Source organism: Hipposideros armiger, unplaced genomic scaffold, assembly GCF_001890085.2.
Source record: "Hipposideros armiger isolate ML-2016 unplaced genomic scaffold, ASM189008v1 scaffold_202, whole genome shotgun sequence".
NCBI classification, from domain to species: Eukaryota; Metazoa; Chordata; class Mammalia; order Chiroptera; family Hipposideridae; genus Hipposideros; species Hipposideros armiger.
Window position 1 is genome coordinate 1,262,768 of NW_017731552.1, and position 26,071 is coordinate 1,288,838.

Genomic DNA, 26,071 nt, shown 5'->3' on the forward strand with positions numbered 1-26,071 from the left:
GGGGGAGTGCGGGGATGGGTAGTGTTTGACGAGAGTGGAGTTTCAGTTTGGGAAGATGAGAAAGTTCTGGAGATGATGGTGGGGATGGCTGCACCGCAGTGTGAATGGATTTCATGCCACTGAGCCAAACAGTTAAAACTGGTTCAAATGACACGTTGGAATTTATGTGTATTTATGCGTATTTTACTACAATTAAAAAACAAAAATGTGGGCTGGCCGAGTGGCACGTTGGTTAAGAGCTGGCTTGGGAGGCCAGAGGGCCCTGGTTCGGATCCCACATATGAGGGCCAGTGACACACTGCCCTTTACAGCTAAGATGCTGAACAACAGCTCAACCTGGAGCTGGGCCGTGAGTCGCCGGCGGCGACGTAGGCTGCAGCCCCTGCTGCAGTGGGTTGCCATGGGCTACCGTGTGTAACCAGCAGCCAGTGTGAGCGGCCAGCAGCCGCCTGTGAGCAGCCATCCAGAAGCCGGCGACTGATCTGCCTCGCCCAGGAAGAGCGCAATGATGGTGCCAACTTAGGCCAGTGAAGCAACGTCCTCCACAACTAGACTGAAGAACAAAAGGACAGCAACTTGTCTGTTCTCCTTCCCGCAATTCCCCAGCACTGTTCCCATCCCCCAATTCCCCAATAAAAATCTTTAAAAATAAAAACAAAAACAAAACAAAAATGTGTACTCCTCATCTGTAAGGCGGTGCCTACCTGGGGCCCTGCCCTCCTCTCCTTCCCCATCTCTACCTGCTCCCTGCTCACCCTCTGATCCAGCCACACTGGCCGCTGCTGTGCTCCTCTAGGAGTTCCCACCTCAGGGCCTTTGCACTGGCTGTTCTGCCTGAGACACTCTCTCTGCACATCTCTCCAGGGCTGCCCCTTCTCACCTGTTCCATCTCACCTCAAATGTCACCTCTTCCAGCAGGCCCTCCTTGACCACCCCACTCCCCACCCCAACCCCAGCACCCCTACCTAGCACATCATCTGAGTTTTTCTTCATTACACATATCACTACGTCAAATCAAGTTCTAATTTGTTTGTATGTGGTCAGTCTTCCCACTAGGCTGTAAACTCCATGAGGACAGGGGTCTTTGTCCTCACACAGTGCCTGGCATGTAGCAGATACACAATAAATATTTGCTGAAAGACCAATCAGAAACTGGCCCCCATCCAGATGCAGACAGGGACTTCCCCTCAACGCTCCATATTTCTACACTCGGCTCCCCAGAATTCTGTTTGCTGCTGTGATTCAGCTGTGACTCTCAAAGGTGTTCCCAACTCCCTGGGCCTAAGCCACAGTCTAGGTCCCACCCCCAGGAGACAGAGCAGACCCAAAGCCCTGGGGGCCGGTGGTTGTAAACAGTTTTATTGATGGGGAGAGGGTTGGGGAGGCAAATTCCAGAGAGAGTCCAGGTCTCAGCTGGCCACTCAGCTGGCATGCATGGTCAGCTGGAGGTCGAGGGGGAGGTCACAAGGGGATGGGTGGCATGGGACCCTCTGACCACCCTGGGGCCATATTTACAGGGGGGCCCACCCTCCTTTGGCGCCCCCCAGCCCTTTACACAGCTGCTGCCAGTATGACTTCTAGGCAGGCCCTCCCGGCCCCCCTGTCTGAAACCCCTCTCTGTCTCCCCTCAAATTCCTAACCGGCACCTTGGAGGCCCCCCCAGCCTTCTGGAAGCCCCTGCGTTGGTTCAGCCAACGCCCAGGCCACTGGGGCCGCTGCGCTCACACAGGCGCTCACACAGACACACACCCTGCAGCAGTGGCACACCGGCAGCAGACTGGCGGGCATACACACGCACACCTCCCTCCCCGGCCCCTCGCACACGAACACGGCATGCACACACACACACACACACACACACACACACACACACACACACACACACGCCAGGAGCCTGGGTCAAGGAGGGACCTTGGGGGAGGGCTGGGGTCTGCAGCTGTGGCCCCCTCCCCATCCCGCCACCTCCAAGCTGCCGGCCGCCACCCCGAGAACGGAGTTGTGCAATTGGGTAGAAAACTGCAAAAGAAACGCAAATTGGAAACAAACCCTAACCCACGCACAGGTCAACCTCAAACCCATAGCACATCCTCCCGCCCCCCCCCAAACCGCCTCGTGTCCCATGGCCCCAATTGGGGTGAGGGTCGGAGCCTGTTGTGCTTCCCTGTGGCGGAGGGGCACCCCCACACTGGGCTGGGGGTCTTGAGCACCCACTCGGAGCTAGGCCGGGTCTCTTGCTCCTGGTTCACCTGGCTGGCACCACCGAGGCATCGGGGAGCCCCGGCCTAGGGCACAGGGGGCGCAGTCCTGTCCGTCCCCCCATAGGAGAGGAGGTGAGCCAAGTCTGTGCTGGGCCGAGCATGGCGGCCACGGTGACGGTCACCCGGCCTGCCCTCACCGCTGTTGAACGTGTGCGTGCGGCGCAGGGTGACTGCTGCTGGGGCGTGGGGGCCTGGCCTCCGGAGGCTGCCCGTGGGTGGCGGACTCCAAGGCCGAGGAAGGCTGTTGGAGGCTGAAGTTGGGTCCACGGGGCCCGTGGGTGCTGACACCACCCGCCGGCGGTCCGGGCTGGCATGGGGGGTGAGCGGGAAGTCGCCGTGGGAGGCCCGGCTGGGTGCAGAGGGCTGCTCAGGGGCCCGGGAGGGGGCCAGCAACAGCAGGGAGGATGAGGCTGAGGCCGGCAGCAGGGGGTGGCCATGCTCCCAGGCTCGGGGGCCCAGGGCATGGGGGTGCGGGGTGGGCAGGCGCTTCTGGGGCAGCGGCGTCTGCTCCGGTGTGGGCAACAGCCCTGAGTCCAGGTCATGGGGGCCACCCTGTAGCAGCGTGGCCTTGGCCCACCCATTCTGCATCAAGGGGGCCAGCAGGGCCTCAGGGGGTCCCCCAGCTCCTCCACCGCCTCCGCCCCGGCCCCCAGGGCCACCCGCCCGGCGTTCGCCCAGCCGGCTAACACTCAGCACGGCCTCGCCACCCCCGTGGGCCAGGATGGCCTCCTTGTCCTTGCGGCGGGCCAGCTCGCGTCGCTCGCGGAGGCCCACATACCAGCCCACGCTGAAGCCAGACACCACGGCGCCCACCACAAAGGCCGCCACTGATGACGTCACCAGCAGGTTCACCGACACCAGCCCGGCGCGCTCCTCTGCGAGGCTGGCCCGAAGGAGTCCTGGCCGGGAGGGCCGAGTGAGAGGGGCCGGATAGGGCACAGTTCTGTCCACACCTCCCGCCACTTTGGGCTTGTCTGCCCATTCATCTGTTCTCTCAAAGTCTGTCTGTCTGCCTTTTGATGTCTCTTTGTCCCTTTCAAAGCCGGTCTGTTCGTCTGGTCTCTCTTCCCCTGGGGTCTGTCCGTCTTCTCAAAATCTGTCCACCTGTCTGTCCTGTGATGTCTCTGTCACTTTAAAGCCTGTCTGTCCATTCGTGTTGGCATCTGTACCCAGCATCTGTCTGTCTCTCATTATCTCTCTGTCCCTTTCAAAGTCTGTCCATACATCTGTCTGTCCCTCAGTTTGTCCATCTGTTTGTCTCTTTGCCTCTGTCCCTCACCTACCTGGAAATGGGACCCCCTGCCCTTCCAAACCCCTGACAGAAGCCAGTCTCCCCAGCCATCTGGACATGGGTGGCAAAGGGCATAAGAACCCTGGGGACCAGAATTGAGGGTTCCCAGGCCTCCTCCCCTTCCCCTACTTACCTGTGCAGTCCCCTAAGCCTGAGGTGCTGGCCCCGGACACGTCCTGCTCAAAGGTGGCCCTAATGGGGGAAGACAGACACAGTCAGCAAAAACCCCTCTCACAGAGCCTGAGCTTGGGGGAGAGGGAGCCCCGATCATCAGGCAGGTCAGATGCCCTCCCTGCATCTTCCCTTCCCCTAGTACCTGGTGCCTGGGCTGAGGAAGATACAGGAACCGTCGGGGGCCCACCCGCAGTAGGGGTCCTGACTGCCAATGCAGTTCCTAGAGCAGAAAAGGGACCCGGCAGGTCCGTCAAACACGGTCCTTTGCACGGGGCCGCCTACTGTGAGGTTGGGAGTACTGGCCACAGATGTCTGCAGTGGGGGCTGGCTATTCATTCTCCATTTTACAGACAGGAAAACAGAGGCTCAGGAAACTTCACTTCTGCCCAAGCAGCAGAGCTGGGATTGGAGCCCAGCAGGCTTGCTCAAGAGTCTATGCCTTGGCTCTGTGCAATGGGGTCACTATTATCATGATGGCAGGCATGGGGCAGGGGTTCTCAGAGTGGAGAGCTCACACAGAGTCCAGGGGGTGCCCATACTTTGCATTTGATATTTCCACCCACTTTAAAGGCAGGGAAAGAGCCACCTCCCTGGTCCCCAGCTTCTGTTCCTGCTGCTCTTAAAAATGTCATTCAGGTCCCATCCCTCCTCCACCCACAGCCCTCCAGGGCTCCCACCTCCTTGGGGTAAAAGCCCAAGTCCCCCCGTGGCCCACAAAGCCCTGCACAACCTGCCCCATCCCCTCCCTGTCCTCACCTCCTCCTCTATTCACTCCCCTCCAGCCACATGGGCCCCTCACTGTTCCTCTAACACCCCAGGCACAGTCCTGTGCCCTCTGCCCCGCTCGTCTTTCAACAGGTCAGGATGCTGTTGGGCCCCTGACTCAAATTCAGTTCTCCCCTTCTTTCCATGCTCATCTCCCCTCAATTCCCCCCCCCAAGCCGTGGGCCCAGGGGGCACTCACTTCATGCACCCCGAGTACTGCTGGCAGCGGGCCACGGGCACGCGGACCACACAGCGGGGGAAGGCCGCCAGCAGGCCTCCTGAGGCCACGTCCAGTTCCAGGCTTAGCAGCCGCTGCCCTGTCTCGCTGCCACCTGACCTTCCACACCTGGAGGTGAGCAGATTAGTAAGACCCAAAGGTTGCGCCCCATCTCCTTGCCCACTGGCTCCGCCTCCTGGCCTCTGCCTGGCCCCACCTATCTGGCCGGTAGGTCTCAAACTCTTCCAGGAAGACACTGGGTCCGGTGGTGCCCGAGGCACTGGCGTTGGGCCAGACGAGGAACTTGAGGACAGTGCCTGCCTCAGAGCCCAGGAAGACGATGGTCTGGTTGCCCCAGGGGCCGGCGCCTACGTCCACAGCCACTCGTGTCAGCTGGTGCCTACGGCCAGGGCAGGAGAGGTCAGGCTAGCCTCACAGCCCTTGCAGTACCCTCCCACTCCCACCAAGCAGATGCAGAGATAACACCCACGATGGGCAAGGTGGGCACAGGTGTGATTACATGGGTACACATCACACTCCCCTAAAACAGACCCCTAAACTGGGCTCCCCCCTGGGCCTGTCTTTCCCTGAAGTTCTCTGTCTTTGTGTGTCGCTCTATAGTGTCTCTGGGCAGCTCCCAGAGCTGCATGCTGTCACAGCAACACTGCTCTCCATCCTTCCCGCATGTCTGCAGTTGGCCCCGTCCTCCCTACCCACCCACACCCTGGCCTGGGCTTTTGTCACCACCCTCTGCCCCACCAGGACCCCGCCACACGTGGGGACTGACTGTGTCAGAGTCCGTACTATCCAGGGCGCGTGGCCCAGTGAGGGCACCGCCTCGTCCATCAGGGGGTGGGTCTTGACAAAGTTGAGGATCTCGTCAGGGAAGGCGCTGGAGGCATTGTACTGCATGCCGGGAGCTGCACAGCACCCAGGCCTGGATGGGGATGGGGGGTGGTCAGGGCAGAGGTGGGGGTCCCCATATCGGGGCTCTGATTCTCCAGGGAACCCGTGCCCTGCCCCACGGGCCGCAGTGTTCCCCATCTGTGTAATGGGTACAGCTGAACTCAGCAACAGCTAAATGGCCACCTGGGAATCCTGACCCTCAGGCATGGGGACAGGACCTCACCCAGGCACCTGTCTCAGGGTGGAGGGGGCTCTCACCGGGGCCTCGGCACCTGATCCTCTGGCACAGGCGTCCAGATGGACTCAGGGGACTTTTGCTCGCGGAAGCGGCCTTCAAACACGGCAGCCACCTGGGTCATGTCAAAGGCGCAGACTGCCGAGCCAGGGATGCTGGAGGATTAGATGAAAAAGAGTGGTGAGCACTGCCTCAGGCAAGTGTGTGGACAAGTCCTTGTCTTCTGGAGCTGTCAGACGTTCAGTCCCCTGGGCCAGAGATGTCACCCACCTGCCCCATCTAGTCACTCTGCCTCCTGAATAGTGCTCAGGCTGGGCCATATTTTAGCTCATCCACAGCCACCCGTGTCCAGGCCCATATTGTTGCTAGCCTAAATGTCCAGTCTCCCAAATGCCACTCTTGCCCCCTTACACCCCGTTCCCCAGGGGGCTTTCTAAAAACACACATCTGACCTTGTCCCTCTTCTGCTCCTCACTCTCCCATGGCTCCCTAGTGCTCTCAAGATAAAATCCAGGCTCCTCCCTGCAGCCTCTTAGCTCCCTGCGCTCATATCATCCTCTCCCCTTCGTTCCCTCCACTCTGGCCACGTGGGCTCCTCCCTATTGTGTTTAAACACACCAAGTTCACCGCAGCCTCATAGGGTTTGCAAGTGCTGTTCCTCCAGCTTAGATGGCTTTTCCTTCTTCCTTCATCTCACACCTGCTGAAGCCTAGATCCAATGCCCCCTCCTCCAGGCAGCTCTCTCTGACCTCCTCCTCCAAAAGCAGAGGATGCTGATGTCTCCCATCTACCCAGTTCTACCAAAAGGCCTTGGAGGGTCAGTGTCTGGCTTTGTTCTGTCGCGGCTGGGGCTGAGGCCTTTGGTGGGTCTGATCTTGCCCAGCCCAGAACCCAGGAAATAGAAAATAACTGAATGTGGGACTGCTCCACTCATGTCCCCCAGTGCCCCCAGTTCACTCCCATTAGCACCCACTGACCTGTTGCTGGGAGTGGAGAAAACGGCAAGGACCACAGGCCGGCCTCCCAGGCTGACCACACCCGTGACAGCCTGCAGCACATTGAAGTAGAAGTGGTAGTCTCCGGGCACAGAGCAGTTGAGCCGCGCCTTCAGGAAGGATGTCCACTGTTTCTCCAGCACGCGAGGGGAGCCCCCCACATCATTCTTGCACACCCGGGCCACACGTGACACCACGACCTGGTGTGACAGACACGGCCTGAGCCCTGTGTCCCGGAAGTCTGCCCGCAGGCCTTGCTGCCCGCCATCCAGGCCAGGAAGGAGGAATCTGGCCCTCACTCACTGTGGGACCCCTGTGGGCACCAGATTCCCCATGGAAACGTGGGGATGACAGTGAAGACCACAGCAACCGTGACAATCATAATCATATTAACTTCCATTTACAGATCATTTACTATGGACCCCGCACTTTATTCTCATCATCTCTTACTTTCCTCCCAAAGTTCTACAAAGGAGGGCCTACTGATATCCCCATTGTACAGATGGGGAAACTGAGGCACAGAGCAAGAGAAGTGACAGGCCCAAGGTCACACTAGTGGTAAATGGTAGTCTGTGCACTTAACTGTCTAGCTGCTGGAATGGGTGGGTAGGTAGAGGGATAGAGGAATGAATGATGGATGGATTAGTGGATGGATGGATGGATAAATTAATGAATGAATTTGAAGGAAATGAAGAAGGAGATAATCAATGGATGCATGTGTGGATGCATTCAACTCCATGCCCCACTGCGTGGACTTCTCTGGGAGGGAAATAGGGCCTTACCTTCTCCAGGTAGTTAAACTCCATTGCAATCTCCCGGAAGAAGAAGTAGATGTGGCTGCCCCACTCCACTGCATGCACAAAGTAGGGCTCTGTAGGAGAGGAGGGGTCAGAACCCAGCCCCTGACATGAGAAAGGGTGTTTCTAGAGCTGGGAACACATCAGTCTGGGTGGCTGCTTTTACGGTGCCTGATTACCCAGGCAAAAGAAAATAAGACTCAAAGTTTTGAGGTTTGAGGGGAGGGGCGAGTGTCCGAATCCTAAAATTACTGTGTCTACCCTCCACAAACAGCAACATCTATTATTTTGGTCACCTTCCTTCCTCATGTGTTAAAGAGATGAGCTCCTGCTATACCCCTCTTGTAGTTCCATTTGGGGCTTCTGAGCCACCCATTTTCAGCAAGTTCTACTTTAGATCCAACTTCAATCTCTCTTCTAGTTTTGTCTTTAAAGAGACCAGTATGTTCCAAAGATGAGATGGGAGTCCCCTCCCTGTCTCCTCTGGGACTCTTATTCTGGTGGGGTGATTTGCTGAATGTCTATCCCACCTTTGAACCATTTGGAGTCGTGTTTCACAGTGCGCAGAGTGGGCTGGTTTCCAAGGCTGCGATAGATGACAGCGTCAATGGCTAGGAAGTCGGTAACAGTGGCTGTGAAGAGCATTCCTTCTGGATGGGGGTGATGGGGGAAAGCAGATAAGAGATTGGATCATAGAGGCCAGGGGCTGCCTGGATCAATCCTTGATCTTGCAATGAGCCTAAATGAGCCACTCTCTCTAGGCTGAGCCCTGACCTCATGTAAGCCCTGAGCCCAGGCTGAGCCCGACCCTGCTGAGGCCCTGAGCCCAGGTTGAGCCCCAACTGCCACTGAGCCCTAACCCTAGCTGAGTCCTGACCCTGGGCTGAGATTCTATCTGACTCCCAGCCACCTTCTAAATGACCCCGACCCCAAGAGTGGAAAATGCCATGACTTGCTCCAGGCTGGGGCCCCATAGGATGGTCAAAGTTGGGGGACACTCACCAGAGAAGAGAGCAATGTTGGCGTGTTTAGGGTCATACGGGCAGCGGGCCATGCCACTGATGTTGTCTCCGAGGGGCTGCAATGTGTCTATCTGCAGGGGGACAAGGCCTGAGTGACGAAGCTCCTGGCCACATCTGGCAGTCCCCAGCTCCTCCACACCCCCACTCCAAGGGGAATCCTGGCTCCTCCTTGGATGCTGTATGACTTGACCAGTCACTTAACCTCTGTGGGGCTGAGTTTACTGATCTGTAAATGGGTCTAAGAGTCGATCCTAGTTAATCCTATAATTGGGTCATAGGTTAAGTATGATCTTTGAATCTTGCGCCCTGGGTGAGGAGGCAAGGAGGGCATATCCAGTAAGGCTTCCTGTAGGAGGTGATATGGCCTGGAGAAAGAAGCCGGCCAGTGGAGCAAAGGCTTGGAGACTGGACCTGAGGCGGCCAAGTCTTCCAATGGTGGAGACTCACACTGTAGTTGGCGCACACAGGGTTGAAGGCGTTGGAGCCGCACACAAAGAGTGTAGATTCATCCCGAACTAGCAGCACCTTTACAAAGTTTCGACACTCGCCCTGGGATGGGGAGGAAATAAAGAAGCTAAGGTAAGTGTGGTCAAGGCTGTGGGCTGTGAGAGGGCGTGGATCAGGCCGAGGGAGAGCTCCCGCTAATGCGAGGCCTTAAAGGCCCAGGGATGTGGGCGTGTCCACGACTAGTCACTTAAACTAGGACTGGGATGGGGGCGTGGCCATAACTAAGGGAGGGGGCCAAGACAGGGAAATCCGTACTTTTGCATCAGGGCCATCCAGGTCTATGGCCGTGGCCATGACTGAGGATCATTTGGGGGCGTGGCCAGGCTCTAGGCTAGCCCTGGCATCACCAGGATCCAAGAGGGCCAGGGATAAAGGTGGAGGAGGACGAATTGGGGCGTGACTGTGGAAGTGGGCGTGGCTGGTTGGGGGCGAGACCGGGGCTCACCCACCTCCTGCTTGCCCTTCATCCGACACACGTTGATGTCGCTGGGGTTGGAGCGCCAGGTCAGCTTCTGGGGAAACAGAGAGCTGATGAGAGGAGCGCGGTACACCACAGCCCTAGGAACCCCCGCTGGGTAGGCCCGAATCTACCTTGCTTCCCAATGCAGTGTCGCTCCCCCTAGTGAGAGCCCCAAGTGCTGCCCCTTCCCCTACCATTTGTGCCCCATCCTCACCCTCTGGTACCGAAGCTCCGTGGAGGTGGGGGGCTCCAGCGCTACCCGGTACAGGTTGTCCCTAGGGAAGGGGTGTAGTTAGTGAGATTGGGGGCCTCCATCCCCCACATTCCATCCTCCTGGTGGCAGACGTGGTGTCCAACACGTAACATGCAGGGGGGCATGCTAACACCTCTGCGACGAGCAACTCCAACACGAACATAACCTCACATGCTTGCATATGCCCTTATACATACACTTCCTCATACCCTAAAACAACCCACAGGTTCTAGCACACATATGTCTTAACATACCACCTCAGGCTTACACACAGGACGGCCTAGGGGCTGCACCTGACATAATGAACTGTACAAGGCTTTTATATCAGGTGCCCCACTTAGCACCTCAGTCTATTCCAGGCTCTCCCCCTCCCCTTACGCCAGGGAAACTGCCCTAGTCAAGGTCATTGGTATCCTCGTGTTAAGTACAGCAGTCACTTCTCTGTTCTCCTTCCCCTCTCCACAGGTCCCCCTTCCTCCTAGGAATTCTGTCCTCAGGAGGGCCCTTGCCCCCCAAACTTCCCTAGCTTCCCCCCTACCTCTCAGACTCTATCTGGCCTCTTCCCTTCCCCACCCACACCCCTCCTGGGTGGGCTCGTCTGCTCTAATCCTGACTACCCTGCATAGTGATGCCCACAGTTGTGTCTCCAGCCTGGGCCTCTTCTGAGCTCGACTCGGAGTCAGCTGCCCCTCAACATCTCCACGCGGAGGGCTCACAGGCATTTCACATTCAATGTGGCCATGCTGAGCCCTACTCTCCCCTCAAACCTGTTCCTACCCGGTCCTCCATCTCTGACCTTCCAGGGGCGCAGGCCACTACTTGGAAATCACCCTCAACCCCCTCTTCTTCTACCCTCCCACATCCAGCACATCAGCCAATGCTGTCAGCTTTGCCTTTAATGTCTATTGAGAATTCATCTACGTCTCACCCCCTCTGTGGACACCACCCGATTCCAGCTGGGATCATCTCCCACCTGGACCAGCTCAGTCCCCATAGTCTGTCCTCCCCAAGGAAGCCACCAGAGGGCACCAGTGAGCACCAGAATCAGGCGGCCTCCCTTCTCTATCCACAGCCCTCCAGGGCTCCCACCTCCCTGCGTTAAAAGTCCTCCCCTTGGGCCAGAGGCCCTGCAAGACCTGCCTCTGTCCCCTCCCTGCCCTCACCTTCTTTTTCTCTCCCCCTCACTCACTCTGCTCCAGCCACACAGGCCTCCTCGCCATTCCTCTAACACACCAGGCACTATCCTGCCCCAGGGCCTTTGCACAGGTTGTGCCCTCTGCCTGGATTTCTGCCTCTCCCCAGATTTCCTCATAGCTGACTGCTCATCATTTAGGTTTCAACTCAAACGTCACCTCTTCAGAGAAGCCCTGAGGCGCTACTTCAGCACTCTCTATAGGTACCCAGGGAATTTTGACCAAATAGTTGTCCCGACCTGCTAGCAGGCTCCGGATTCCAACCATGCCCAGAGTTCAGCACCCTTTAAAGTCCCACCCCAGGGACACACATTCATATTCCAGACAAACAACAGGCCCCATCATGCAAAACCTCCAAAAGGCCGCAATCTGCTCCCCACACTCTGCATACGATGCCTGACAATCCCCATACCTGTCCCCAATGAACAGCGTCCTGTTGACCCGCAGGATCCGCTGGATGTTGAGGTCCTCAGCGCCCTCTGTGGGGGTCAGGCGTCCTGGTCCATTTCCCACGAACACCGGATAGTGGTTCAGATCTGGGGAAAGGAGTGGAGAGAGGTGTGATCCAGGGCCAGGTGAACCCTCGGGTAGAAGGGAGCAGCAGGCTCAGCTGGGGAGCAAGACCATCCCTTGGGACACCGTCTCCCCCAGAACCCCCACTCACAGTCCCTTGGGGCCACGCTGAGCGGCGGCGGCTCCTCTGGGAAGAGTCCGTGGGCGCCCCCCAGTAGCAGCAGCAGGAGCAGTAGGGCCTGGAGGGGAGGGGGTACTCGCGGGGTCCGCATGGCGAATTTGGGGCGACGAGAGGTGACACCTACGGGCAAGGGGTGGGGCGGTGAGCGGAGTGGCCTGCAGGCCCGGCACCCGCCACCAGATGGGGCACGCGAGCAGCGGCGGCCTAGACCTTTCATTCCCAGAAAAATTCTCCGTTGGGATAATTTAAAATAACAGCAATCATGACACTAACAATAATAATACCAGCACTTATTTAATTACCAGAATAACTTTCTTACCACATTTTAGTGAAAGCTCAGGAAAAGGTTTCTAACAAAATATTAATGAGAATATTTAAATAATTTAAAAATTAAATGATTTAAAATAATCAAAAGTTAATCACAATAGATACAGCATTTCAAAACATATATTTAAAAATTCAATCTCAAAAGATATATTAAGAAGTTTTAGAGTTAAAACATAAACATCTTAAAGTGAAAGGCTCAAAAAAAATTCAAAGGCTCTTGGAAATTTTTAAACCAGTCTGGGAAGTGCAGTGCTTCAGAAGCTGGGTAAGTCTGATTTCCTTCCCGAGTGCAGCCTTTCTGTCCTCAGCTCCAATACTCCTGTGACAGGGCCTCACTACCTCTCCAGAGGACCTGCTTCCCACTCTCATTCAAGGGAATTTAAAGAACCTTCCAGGAGTTTGGAGCAGAGATCCTCCTCCCTCCAAAGTGATGATCTGGTTAGTGGAAATGTGTGTAGAACTCACCCTCCGGAACCCAGCCCTCCACGCCCCTTCCAGAAGGGGTGCTGTCCGGAGGCCCCTAATGAGAAACCCACAGCTTTGTCCTTTTGGGACGTCCCGAGCAAGCCACTTGCCTCAGTTTCCCTGTCTCAGCAGCAAGGACATCTCCAAATCCTGCCCTGTTCCCATAGTTTAAGACTTCCGAGCCCCTGGAGATGGAGGTGACTCGGGAACTTGGGCCCTGGAGTGCCAGCTGCCTCCTGGTCTTCAGGGCCAAAAAACAGGAAAGCCTTGCGTAGCCCAACAGGGTTTCCTCTCCATGACCCTGAACTTCCAGGATTTGTGACTCAGAGGACGCCCAGATTCCATGTGTGCACAGACACAGCACTGCTTCCTTAAGAGTTTCCTTCCCCGGCTCCTCCCCTACTCTGCAGCCTCTCATGGCTCCCAAAGATCCTGGGTCCAGGCCCCAGTCACTGCCTGGCATTCAAGGCCTCCAACTTGACTGCCAGCCCCATGCTTGCCTACTCACCCTCCAAGCCTCCTCCTCCACAATTCAGCCCGGTAACCCTGGCCTCTCGGGTGCTCTGTCTGCTCTGTGCCTTGTTTTTTATTTTTATTTTTAACATTTTTTTTTACATTGTGGTAAAACATATATAACATAAAATTTACCATCTTTTTTTTTTTTTTAATTGGGGAACAGCGTGTTTTTCCAGGACCCATCAGCTCCAAGTCAAGTAATTGTTTCTTTCTTTTTTTTCTTTTTTCTTTCTTTCTTTCTTTCTTTCAAGATTTTATTGGGGAATTGTGGGAGGAGAACAGTGTTGGGGAATTGGGAAAGGGGGAACAGCCAAGTTGTTATCCTTCAATCTTAGTTGTGGAGGGCGCAGCTAGCTCAGCTCCAAGTCCAGTCACCATCCAGCCGCCTGTTGGCAGCTCACGACCTCTCAGCTCAAGGTGCTGTGTTCAATATTAGTTGCAGGTGGGCATAGCCCACCATCCCATGTGGGAGTCAAACTGGCAACCTTGTTAGGAGCATGTGCTCTCACCAGCTGAGCTATCCTGCCACCTGTTGGCAGCTCAGTGGCAGCTCAGCTTGGGTGCAGCTCACTAGCCCACGTGGGAATTGAACCCACGACTCTGTTGCTCAGAGCTCGTGCTCTTAACCAACTGAGTTGTGGAGGGCGCATCTCAGTGGCCCATGTGGGGATCGAACATGGCAACCTTGGTGTTATGAGCACTGCGCTCTAGCCAACCGAGCTAACCGGCAGCCCTAAAATTTACTATCTTAAACATTTTTAAGTATACCATTCAGTGACTTAAGTCCATTCGCAATGTTATACAACCATCCCCATCATCCAGAACTTCCTTATCTTCCCAAACTGAAACTCTGTTCCCGTTAAAACACTCACTCCCCTCCCCTCCCCCAGCCTCTGGCACCACCATCTACTTCCTGCCTCTATGAATCCGACTCCTCTGGGGACCTCCTATGAGTGGAATCACACAGTATTTGTCCTTCTGTGTCTCATTTATTTCACCGAACATCATGTCCTCAGGGTTCATCCATGTCGTAGTGTGTGTCAGAATGTCTGTCCTTTTTAAGGCTTAGTAATCTTCCATTGTCTGGATGGGTCACATTTTGTTTATCCATCATCTGTGGATGTACACTTGGGTGGCTTCCACCTCTTGGCTACTGTGAATAATGCTACTGTGAACACAGGCAAGCAAACATCTCTTTGAGACTCTGCTTCCAATTCTTTTGGGTATGTACCCAAAAGTGGAATTGCTGGATCATGTGATAATTCTATGTTTATTTATTTATTTTTTTAGGAACTGTCATAAGGTTTTCCAGCACCATTTTCCATTCCCACCAGCAGTGCGCAGGGTTTCAATTTCTCCTCCTCCTTGCCATCCCTTGTTAATTTCTGTTTTTTGATAGTAACCATCTTGATGGGTATGAAGTGATGCCTGTGCCTTTTAACATGTTATTTGTGTGATAACACAGAACTGAACCCCACATGCTCTTTTTAGGGAGTCTGGGCCACTTTGGGACTAACACACTGAATCTGGCCTCAGTTTACCCCCCTGACCTGGGGTTATGGGAGGCCTCAGCACCTCTCCCACCCCCCACAAGACCATCTGTTTCTCTCCATGAAACCCGAGGAGCCTCTGCTAGCAGCCGCCTGGCGCCCGCCTGCCCAGAAGCGGCCCCACCACCTGCCCCAGCACCTGGCCACCGGGAGCTGCCACCAGGCGGGGAAGCCGTGTGGCTGGCGTGTATGCCCCGTGCAGGGCACCCATGCATCCATGGGTCTGTGTGCCTGTGGAGGGGGAATGCTTTCTGCCTGCAGCCCTGGGACACGCATTCATGCCCATGGTCGGGGAGGAACAGTCATAAAGTAATAAAGCGGCAGCCCCCACCCAGGAGGGCTCAAGCTGTGGCTGAGCCTCTCAGCTTGAACCCTCAACCGTTACATCAACTCTTGGCAGGCCATCCCATTGTGCAGATGAGGAAACTAAGGCAGGGGTGGAAATTCCTCAAGGCCACCCTACTTCATCTCCTCCCGTCGTCACATGTCGCTGGGACTGACTTCCCAGGTACCACATAGCCTTAGTTACTGTAAGTAACGTCATAGGTTTGAATTTCTTTTGGGACCATTTCTCCCACCTGGCACTTCTTTGGACCTGGGTGTCTGGGCTACTCCTGGAACCTGGGGCTTGAGTATAAATTTTAAGGATCAGCTGGTAAGTTCTAAAACAAACAACAGATAAAACATAAACCATGGAGAGATTTTCACTGGAAGGTGCTGAACGTATAGATCAAAGTGAACTACTGACTAACGCTGATGTTCCCCCACCCCAACTGGAGCCTTCTTGGTCCTTCCTGTTTAAGCTGAGGACTCAGGCCACACCTGGGAATCACCTCCCAACTCCCTCCGACACCCCACCTCCCCCAGCATCATTCTCTCAACCTTTCATCCAATGCCAGCAACTCCTGTGGGCTCTGCCTTCAAATTTATCCAGAATTCTCACCCTTTTTTTTCCCATTTGCTGGTTAGCCTCCATCAGCTCCCATGTGGGCCCTCCACCCTGGTCCCCTCTGGCTCCCTCCTTTGCATCCCCAGTCTGTCTTCCCTACAGCAGTCACCAAAGGGAGCCTGTGAGCACCTATGTCAGGTTCTTGTCACCCCTCCACCCATAGCCCTCCAGGGCTCCCACTTCCCTTCAGGTAAAAGCTCAAGTCCTCCGGAGGTCCACAAGGCCCTGCACTACCTGTCCCCATCCCCCCTCGGCCCTCCCCTCCTCTCTCTCCCCCTCGCTCATTCTGCTCCAGCCACACAGGCCTCCTCACAGTTCCTCCAACATGCCAGGCACAGTCCTGCCCCAGAGCCTTTGTACGGGCTGTTCCCCCACACTTGAAAGCCTCTTCTCTCAGATGTCCACATGGCTCCCTCCTTATTTCAGGTCTCTGCTGAAATGCTCTCTCCTCAGAGACCCCTTCCCATCCCCATCACCCTGGATTCCAGCAGCCTCTCCCCTCCCCATGTACCTCCCACCCCCATCTGGTGTCACACTCTCAAAGGATCCTTTAGACATCTGTGGTCCAAATGCGGTCCTTGGGCCAGCAGCCTCAGCCTCAGCCTCATTTGGGAGCTATTAGAATGCAGAGTCCCGTGCCAACCAGAACCTGCATTTTAGCAAGATTTCCAGAGACCTGTGTGCACAGTAACTCAGTGAAGCCTGGCTTATGTACGGACCCCCCAAATGAAATTACCACCCACATAACAGCCCGCTCAGAGCCCATCTGCCTCCCTGAACTGTGAGCCCCATGAGGGCAGGCCTGGGTGTGTCTTGGACCCCTGTCCAAGACATAGCCCCACAGTGTCTGGCACACCACTGGTGCTCAATAATGGCTTGTTCTATGTTGATGAACTAACTGTCAGCACCAGGAGTTGAACCCAGATCAGACCTCCTTCCTGGCTCAACTATGCTCGTCACCTCTGCAGCATGCATGGGTGGCCGCAGCAGGGTGGGTCGCCCCCCACGCATGTCCATGGGCCCTGATGTCCATTGCATGTCATGGCATCTGTGTGTTCACACATATCCACAGATGCCACCACAGAACACACATGTGCCCAGCAATGGTGGGCGGTCCACATGTGTGCACGCACATGCCTGTGTGTCCAAGTGTATACACACACACTCACACCCAGGAAGCTGCTGCATGCACGATGGCTTTCTGGTCATCAGCTTCCAAAGACCCCAGGTAAGTGTGGGCACCAGGTTGGCCAACTCCGTGTCTACATACCCTCTCGCCCTGCCCAGCCCAGTGTAATCTCACTGGCAAGGTGGGGCAACTGAGGCCCAGAATGAGGGCTGGACAGACAACAGTGCCAGTTGAAGAGTCCCATTTTAGCAGCCAGTCTCTGGAATGCACACTCTAGGTTCAAATCCCAGTTCTGCCTCTTATCAGCTGCAAGACCTCCGACAGCCTCTCTGGGCCTCAGTTTCCCCATCTATAAACTGTGGGTGACTATAAATCCAATCCTAATATGTTGCTATGAGGATGAAAGGACGTAATCTAGACCAGCACCATCCAACAGAAAACCACTTAGGCACACGTGTAGTTTTAAATTTCCTAGTGGCCACATTGGAAAGGTGATTCAACAGCCACACATGGCCAATGGCTGCCGTTTTGGGCTGAGCATGGTGATTAACGCACAGTAACTAGAACCACTGAAGGAATAGCAAGAAGGTCCCAGCAGGTGTGGGGAGGACCCTTGGGATTCTTCCCCTTTTCGAGACAAGACACTGAGTCTTCATTTCCCCATCTGTAAAATAACGTTCTAGAACAGGACCTGGTCCACATGTTTGTTCACTTTACATGCAGTGTCCTTGCTGGGTGACCTTGGGTCAGCAGCTCACCCTGTCTGGGCCTCTCTGTATCATGGCAGGAACTCAGTGACCCCGGGCCAAGCTTGGAGTCCCTATTCCTCCATCTGCCATGGCAAAGATGGGGATGGGGGTGGGATGCCCATCTCCAGTTCCATAGAAGGAGCTCCTGTCAGCCCAGCCTCCCCAGGATTCCAGTTCTGGGGCCCGGTGTCCCTGGGGAGATCGAGTAACGAGGCCCGGCAGCTAAGCCCCTGTGCCGTTCAGGTCTAGTTACCGGCTCTGCTTACAGCTGCCTCCTCCAGCTGCTTCAGTCACACTCATGGCAACCCAGCCAGGCTCCAGAGCTGTCTAGGAACTTGGCCGAGCAGCCAGAGGGTGTCCCTGGGGCCCTAGGCATGCGGAGCTGGGGAGAGGTCCTCTTGTCCCCCAACGCTCTCTCGATGCCAGTTAACTCATCCCCGCCGGCCTGGGAGGCAGCCAGTGCATCCCCCTCCATCCTCGACCTTCCTTCCTGTTTCCCCATCAGTGCACCAAGCATGATAACCATCACCGATGGGTTATCACGAGGAGTAAATGAACTACACATAGTAGGTGCTTAATAAACTGTATTGACTGTTGTGCAACCTTGGCTTACATGTTCCCCTCCTCTGGGCTTGCTTCTTCTCCTGTGAATCAGGGATGAAAATGTCAGTGCCATGAGGGCAGGGGTCTGGCACACAGTAGGTGCTGAACAAATACTGGCTGAACAAATGTCCCACAAACAGTCCCTATTTATAAAAGAGCTGCAAGGATGTGTTTATAACAGACTTCCTGAGCACCGACTGTGTGCCAACATGGCCAGCAGTTCAGCCATGACCAGGATTGCGTGTATCAAAGGCTTGGCGCAGAGCCAGGCATGCAGTCAGTGCTCCATTAATGCTCAGTGTCTCCTTTGAAGAAGATGGTACTCAGAGTATCTGAGCCATGTCCATCCCATAGCAGCCCAGCAGAGCCAAGATTTAAGCTCTTAAAGATCTTCATAAATCTTTAAGATTTATGAAGCCCCTACTATGCATTCACCAGGTGCTATGCAGAGTCCTTCACACGTATAAACTCATTTATTGCCCACACCAACCCCATCAGGCAGAGACCAGCACCATCACACCAGCACCATCACCCCATTTTACAGATGGAAAAACTGAGTCTCAGAGAGGTTAAATCACGTAGTCAAGGTCACTTAACACGGAAGGATACAGCCGGCATTTGAACCCAGCCATGTGGTTATATTGCCTCTTACTGACATTTATTGAGTACCCACGATGTGCCATCTGTCTACGAGGCCACACAGTCTGAATGAACATTTTGAGGCTAAGCAAGTGGAGACCCAGAGAGAGGCTGTCTTGTCCTCAGGCCACTTAGGGAACCAGGGAGGAGACCAGGTGGCAGAGGTAAGACCTCGAGTAGGGGATACGGGCAGGTCCCCGGGGTTCCCGATTCAGACAGGGAGGGGGTGCTCCCAGGTAATTAATTTTAATCACTGTTTGGAAATTGGGCCGCCAGGAGGCAAATCAGAAGCAGCAACTCGTAATTAGGAATGGGGAAGGGAGGGCTGCTTTGTTGGTGATGCGGCGACCATTCTGAGGAAATTAAAGTGTCATTTATACTCAGCGGGTAATTAGGGGGCCCAGAAACAGGCCACCTGTTTAGGGTGACTAAATTAGGGGGCAGGGGATGGGGCTGGGCACTGACAGATTCCCAACTGGGGGGCCTTGGGCAGATCTGGGGGCAGATGGGCCCTCAGCCCCAATTTGGAGGAAATACAATTAGGCTCTGCTCTTGGGATCCAGTTTTGGGGGACAGAGGGAAGTAAGGCTCGGCTCTCGGAGGCTCCACTTTAGGCAGGACAAAGAGATCTGGTCCTTGCCCTTTGTGTCCTCCATCTAGAGCAGAAGATGGGGAGCCTGGCCCCCATCACTTGGGGTTCTGGGAGTCTTTCTCTCCCCCAAACTGAGCCCCCACCCAGAATTCTTCCAGTCACTGCCCATCTCCAGAAGCCCTGCCTGGGAGGACACAGGGATCCCCAAGTGGGACAGGCCCAATAAGAGATATGTAGGGGGACACCACTGAGAGATACTGAGCTGGAGGCAGGCAGTGCTGTGCCAAGTGCTGCTGGGAACGGGAAGACCTGGCGAATGAACTTGAAGAAGACAAAGGCGGGAAATGGGTCCCGTGGGAAGGCCCTAAGGTCAGAGTGGACCACAAGTCCTAATGAGTCAGGGCTCAGGAATGGCAGAGACGCTGGCAGAGTGACGTGGGCTCTAAGGGATGGGACATGAGATATGTGCATCAGTGGAGAAAAACAACTAGCGGCAGGGTCCTGGTTTGCTGGGGTGACCTCAGGGAATTTGCCACCTCAATCTGTGCCTCATTCCTCTCCCCGGAGCCTGGGAATCAGACCTTCAAAGATAAATAACAGCAAACACTATGGAATATCTATTATGTTCCAAGCCCTGTGCTACAGGGCTTTACAGAAAGTACTGGTGGGGTAGGTGGGAGGGGTTCTTCTCACCATTTTACAGGTGAGGAAATTGAGGCCCAGAGTGGGTGGTGATGGCACAGCTAGGAAACGGCAAAGCTGGGATTTGAACCTAGGCTGTCTGGTGGAGACACCACACTCTTAACCATATAGCACTACCTGCCCCCAGAGAAAGAAGCTCTCAGTCCCTCCCCACATCAGCAAGTCCAAAATCTGCCCCATCCACCCACTTCTTTTCCCCTCTACTGCCTCAGCCTGACCAGCCCCCATCATCACTCACCTGGACCAGTGCAGTTGCCCCACCCCCACCCCCAGCACTGGTTGCTGTCCACAGACCATCCTCCCTGCAGCATCCAGGAGGCACCTGTGGTTACCTGAGTCAGGTCCCACCTTACTTTGCCTATAGCCCTCTAGGGCTCACACCTCCCTCAGGGTAAAAGCCCAAGTCCTCCCCAGAGGCCCACAAGACCCTGCACGATATGCCCCATCCCCTCCCCACCCTCATCTCCTCCTTCTCGCCCCTTCATTCACTTTGCTCCAGCCACACAGGCCTCCTTGCTGTTTCTCCAACACAGCAGGCAGAGTCCTGCCCCAGGGCCTTTGCACAGGCTGTGCTCTCTTCCTGGAACACTATTTCTCCAGATGTCTGAATGACTGGCTCTTTCTCACTTTCCAAGTGTCAGCTCAAATGCCACCTCCTCAGGGACATCCTTCCTGACTCTATCAAACACTCTCCCTGATTCCATTGGCTCCACCCTTCTCAGCTACATCATCCAGTATTATTGTCTTCAGGGCACTTACTATCCTTTTTATTATTATTATTTTATCTCTTTAGTTAGTGTCCATATCTCCACCTGGCTGTGAGAATAACAAGGGTAGGGTCCAGTCTACCTTGGTCACTGCTGGGTCCCTGGCAGCCAGCACATAGTAGGTGTTCATTAAATATTTGTCAATTTATCAAATGAGAGCAAAGACGCTACAGCTCCTACTGAGACACGGGGCCAGAGGCCACAAATTTCTGCTTTTCAAAGTTATTTCCTTTTCTGGAGTAAGAAAAGCAACAGGATTATGTCTGGCATTTGCCTGCATCCTGTTTTTTAAATGTTCAACCGTAGGGGAGAGAGAATAGCATCTGTGTTTTACTGATGGGGAAACTGAGGCTCAGAGAAGGGGGCATGAATGAGTGAATGAAGAAATGGACTCAAGCCTATGACGTAAGTCTGATCCAACTGTTGTGCCAATCTCCAAGGGTGATAATTCAGAGTGGCTGTTTCAACTGCCCAAGTGGCTCTGACTACAGGGAAGGGAGAATGTTCTTCTGAAACTACCAGAAAACATGTGGTCTCCCTTGGTGAACTCCTACATATTCATCATTGTCCTAGCTGCAATGCCCCTCCTCAATGCATCTTCTCTGATCCACTAGGCAGAGCCTAGCTTTCCCCAGCCCCATTTGCTCACTCTGCCCATGAAGCAGAGAGGTCCAGTACCTACCTCTGTTTCCCCTCCCCGTTGAGGCCCAACCAGAGCTAAAGCTTCCCTCTCTGGGGTCCCAGTGTCACCCAGCATGGGGCACAGCACTGGGAGCATTTGTTGAGTGACAGATCTCCCCAGCTGCCCTGGACCAGGTCTCCCGGAGGGCCCCTCTGAGAACCCACAATGCTCCCTTGGAGGGCAGGCTCAGCAAGGGCCAAAGGTGCCTCCTGGGAAATGTAGTCCTCACTAGACTGAACCTCCCCCCCAGCAGGCCCTGGGGCAGCCAACTTTGGACCCTGGGGCCAGACTGTGAAGGGTCGTTGAGGGAGGATAGTGCCCCCCTCACCTTCACCCCGTATCCCTGTCAGAAGGGACGGAAAAAGGTCCGAAGGTCCCCATCTCCCAAGTCACCTCCTTAGTGTTCTGCCACTTTATCTGGACATCCCTGAAGGTTAGGTGATGAATGACATGATAATAAAAGATAATGTTGCGGCTCAGGGCCGGCCGAGTGGCACATTGGTTAAGAGTTGGCTTGGGACACCAGCTCTGATCTGGTTCGGATCCCACATGAGGGCCAGTGATGCTGCACCCTCTACAGCTAAAATAGTGAACAACAGCTCAACCTGGAGCTGGGCTGCTGTGAGTTGCCAGCGACGGCATAGGCTGCAGACCCTGCTGCAGTGGGCTGCCATGAGCTACCGTAAGTGGCTGGCAGCCAGTGTGAGTGGCCAGCAGCCGGCGTGAGCTGCCATGAGCCGCTGTGAGCGGCCATCCAATGGCCGGTGAGCGACTGCCTCACCCAGGAAAAGTGCAATGATAATACCAACATGGGCCAGTGAAGTGACATCCTCCACAACTAGACAGAAGAACAAAAGGACAGCAACTTGTCTGTTCCCCTTCCCCGATTCCCCAACGCTGTTCCCCTCTCCCAATTCCCCCCCCCAAAAAAAAAATCTTTAAAAAAAATTTTTTTGTGGCTCAGGCCCAGACCCATTAGATTACACACCTAACCCTGGCTCTGGCAAGCCAAGCATGCACTGTTCACAATGATGGGGGTATCTAGCATGGGGCTCTGTCCCCTGAGCTCCCCAACCCTGCAGCCAGCTCCTAGAGAATTCAACAACAGGACGTGGGGCAGGTGGCTGGGGCCTGTGTCCATCAGGAGCTGCCTTGAGCCTCAGTTTCCCTATTTCTGTTAAATGAGGCTCTACCCACAGTCAACTCAAATCACTGCTGGGTCTTGGAGTTATCAGTCTGAGAATCTGCAACCTCTTAAATTACAGGATTTTAGAATCACGATATCTTAAACATTCCAGTTCAGAAAACTCAGAGTACCTGGAAATTTAGAAGAAATCTGGAGGGTCATCTGGGCCTGACCAATATTAGAATTATTTTTCCAGGATTCTGGAAAGATGGCTGTCCAACCCCGCTTGCTTGCCTCCAAGGACAGGTAACTCACCATCCCTCCAAGCAGCTAATTTGATTTCCAGTAGCCTGTCTCCTGATAGCTAATCTTCCTCACTGCTGCTCAAGGTCTGAACTGTTGCCCATTCACTCCCCTACTCTAAAACATTCCATGGCTCCCTATTGCCCTTGGGATAAAGTCTTCTCCTCAGCTTGGCATTCACAGACCCTGCCACCTCAAAAGCCTCATTGTCTCCGACTCTTAAAATAGTCCAGCCACTCAGGACTCACACAAGACACCCCACAGTGGCTACCCTTTCCACTCCTTTCACCTGAAATCCATGTCTCCCTCTCCTCCTGGCAACATCTTTCTCATCCTTCAAGCCCAGTGCCAGCATCCCCTCCTCCAGGTAGCTTTCCTGGCTTCCACCTGTCCTGACCCTGGCTGGGGCCTCTCTGGGCCCCCAGCATCACCCAGCAAAGGGCCCAGCATACAGACAGTGCCACACCCCAGGGTCAGCTAGGGACACCCTCCTTCCCAGGAGATGGGCAGTGACTGGCATGTCCTTCAGCCCCTGGGGACCCAGCTCACCTGTCCCGCACACTGACGTCAGGGTCACCTTTCCAAGGACAGTTTGATTTCTATCTTCCAGGTCCAGCCCCAGGTAACCCCAGCAACTCCTGTCACAAGCCCTGGGCAGACACTGCAGATGCCAAACACTCCTACAGGGCAAATCTCCAGCACCTTCTTTGCCCAGGAAGAGGTAAAAACCAAAGCCTAGAGGAGGAACAGCGCCTCCCAGGTGACTCAATACCTCCACTCAGAGACACCTTCTCACCTAAAAGCAGAGGAAGCGACAGGACCCTGCGGACCCGTGGTTGGTCAGTTCTGGCAGAAGGCAGGTGGGAGGTGGAGGGCAAGTGGAGAGGTTAGAGATCCAGGACATTTTTGTGTGACCTCTCTCTGCTTCATCTCCGCTCAGCTCCTAAACCCAAAGAGTACCTCCTGGGGAAACCACAGTATAGAGAGGGCTAAGACCTGTCTGAGGCCCCACAGCTGTGCTCCTCCTCCAGTCCCCTGCCTTTTCCTCTATGCTGATTTTTTTTTTTTGAGAGGGATGGAGTGTTGCATGCTCCAGGTCTATCTTCTGCACAGCCCAGGGTAGACAGGGGAGTGGGTTCCAGGGGGAACCTTTGGGAGGGCACTTGGGTTTCATGAGGGCACCTTTCCCCTGACCCTGTCTAGCAGCCCCAGGAGTGGAGAGGCCTGGCTTCTCTCTTCACCCACTCTGCTGCCTTCCCATTTGCTCTTGGGAATGAGCTGGTACAGGGTGGACGCATTACAATTTAATGAGGCTCTGGCAGTCTGCCACCTACCCAATAGCCAAGGGGTCTCCTATAGGCCACAGCAACCTCTAGCCACCTTCCTAGAGAGCTTGGGACCCCCTCCCCAGTCCTGAGCCCACCTACAACCCCTATCCATCTCCCCATACACTGTACTACTCTCTTGAAATAGAGTTTCAGCAACTGCCCAGATACATCTGAAATTTTCATCCTTGAAAGTAACGGTCTCCTAGGATGTGAGAAAGGGGCTAGGGGGTCAGGACCCCATGGGAGAGGCAATGCTGCAGGGGTTCTGAACTTTGATTTGGAAAGGGAATTTGGGCCCCTTAAGAAGCTGAGGGAACCCAGAGAAATACGAAGAAATGCAATTTTGCAAATGAGGTGGGGGTCCCTTCCGTAGCCCCAGCCATTTGTCCCCACTCCTTCCTCCTTAAATTCAGACCCCCAAAGCTAGAGGGCTCCTCTCTTAACCCCAAACCCCAGTACCCCTTGGGTCTGGGGGTTAAAGATGACAACCTCAGGGGTAAGATGCCAAAGACCTCAGCCAGTTAGTGTCTAATAGGGGCTGAGGGTATGTGAATTGCCCCCAGCCCCAGGACTCTTGCAAACACCTCCAGCGTCTACACGTCCCGGGCAGGGGCAGGGACCGGGGTTCCCTACTGCAGCGCCCCCTCTGGGAGGTGCCCAAAACTTGGAAAGCGCCGGGAGGCAGAGAGCAGGACAGGAGGGCACGTGACCCCCGCCCCGGGGACCAATCAGCGCCCGCAGGAGGGGGCCACATTCGGCGCCCCCACCCCGCCCAGCGGCGCGCTTGGAGAGAAATGCTTTCTTTGTCCCTTTGTCAGCTCTTGGGGAGCCCCGAACCCCCGAAGCTCCCACTGCAGTGGTGGGTATCCGGAACGACCAGCTCTCTCCCCTCACCGCGACCCCTCCCCCGAGGCCAGGGCCCTGGACTCGATTTGGGCCAGGCAGGAGGCTGGAGAAGGCTCAGGGGCGCCCAAGGTGCGGCGGCTGGGCCGTGGAGTGGGGCGGAGGGGGCCTCACTGCGCCGGGACCACCACCCCAGCCCCCAGTGGCCCTCGACTTAGCCCTCAGGGCCCCGCCCCCCAACACCAGCCCACATCCCCGGCCAGCAAGCCCCTTGCATGCCCTGAACCCCCTACCTGGGCCCAAATCCAGTTCCCCAGCGGCGCAGCCGCGGGCCCTCATTATTGTGCCTCCTACGGCCCCCCCCCCGACAAAATCTCCACCCGCTGCGGTGCCGACAGAACCCCCATTATAGCATCACATACAAGCCCCCAGCTGCGGTACCATTGGACACCCCCATTATGGAGCCTCATTCAGCCTCTTCAAAGCGTTGCTACTGGACCCCATTATAACGCTTCACACAGTGACCCCCTCTTAAATCCAGCCCCTCCCCAGTTGCGTTGCTGACAGATCCTCCCGTTATAGCGCCCCACAAACCCTTTCACGGCCTTAAATCCATTCCCCTCCCAGTGGCGGGGTCCTCAGCGCCCCCTCCTTTAAAGCGCCTGACCTGGCTGCCCCAGACAACAATTCAGCCCCCCATCTGCGTGCCGACAGACACCCCCAAGGCAGCGCTTCCCCAGCCCTCTCTCGCAGACGCCCCGGGGCGCTTACCTCGAAGCCACGGCCGCCGCGAGTGCGCGGGAGGGAGCGCGAGGGAGGGAGGGCGCGGGTAGGGGGGTCGGTGCGCACACCTGTCCCAGCCCGGCCGGCTCAGCCAGGCATCCCGGGTGGGGAGGGGGGCTGGGGGCGCGCGAAATCCCGCCCCCGGGCCGCGGCGCTGCGCTGGGGGAGGGGGCTCAGCCCCGGCCCCCGGCGCGCTGGCGTCGGCTCCGGGGGGGCCGCTGCGCGGCGGCAGGACCAGGGGCGCGCCGCGG

The 26,071-nt window shown here is 55.6% G+C and overlaps 1 protein-coding gene across 3 annotated transcripts; it reads right to left on the minus strand.

The window, feature by feature from the left end:
* Positions 1 to 1,338: 1,338 nt before the first annotated feature.
* On the minus strand, positions 1,339 to 26,065 carry SEMA6B (semaphorin 6B). 3 transcript variants are annotated; one of them, XM_019653341.1, is made up of 17 exons: positions 25,809 to 26,065; positions 11,738 to 11,887; positions 11,486 to 11,609; positions 9,842 to 9,902; positions 9,617 to 9,679; positions 9,108 to 9,209; positions 8,641 to 8,731; positions 8,169 to 8,288; positions 7,624 to 7,712; positions 6,824 to 7,041; positions 5,870 to 6,001; positions 5,493 to 5,642; positions 4,923 to 5,105; positions 4,688 to 4,834; positions 3,866 to 3,943; positions 3,683 to 3,741; positions 1,339 to 3,157 (listed from the first exon to the last, which is right to left on the minus strand). In XM_019653341.1, exons 2-17 carry the CDS (start codon positions 11,856 to 11,858, stop codon positions 2,283 to 2,285), a joined length of 2,613 nt encoding a protein of 870 aa, XP_019508886.1. In that variant the 5' UTR covers positions 11,859 to 11,887; positions 25,809 to 26,065; the 3' UTR covers positions 1,339 to 2,282. The 3 variants fall into 3 exon arrangements, with proteins under 3 accessions (XP_019508886.1, XP_019508887.1, XP_019508888.1); XM_019653342.1 differs by lacking the exon at positions 25,809 to 26,065 and adding an exon at positions 12,670 to 12,864; XM_019653343.1 differs by lacking the exon at positions 5,493 to 5,642.
* Positions 26,066 to 26,071: the final 6 nt, after the last annotated feature.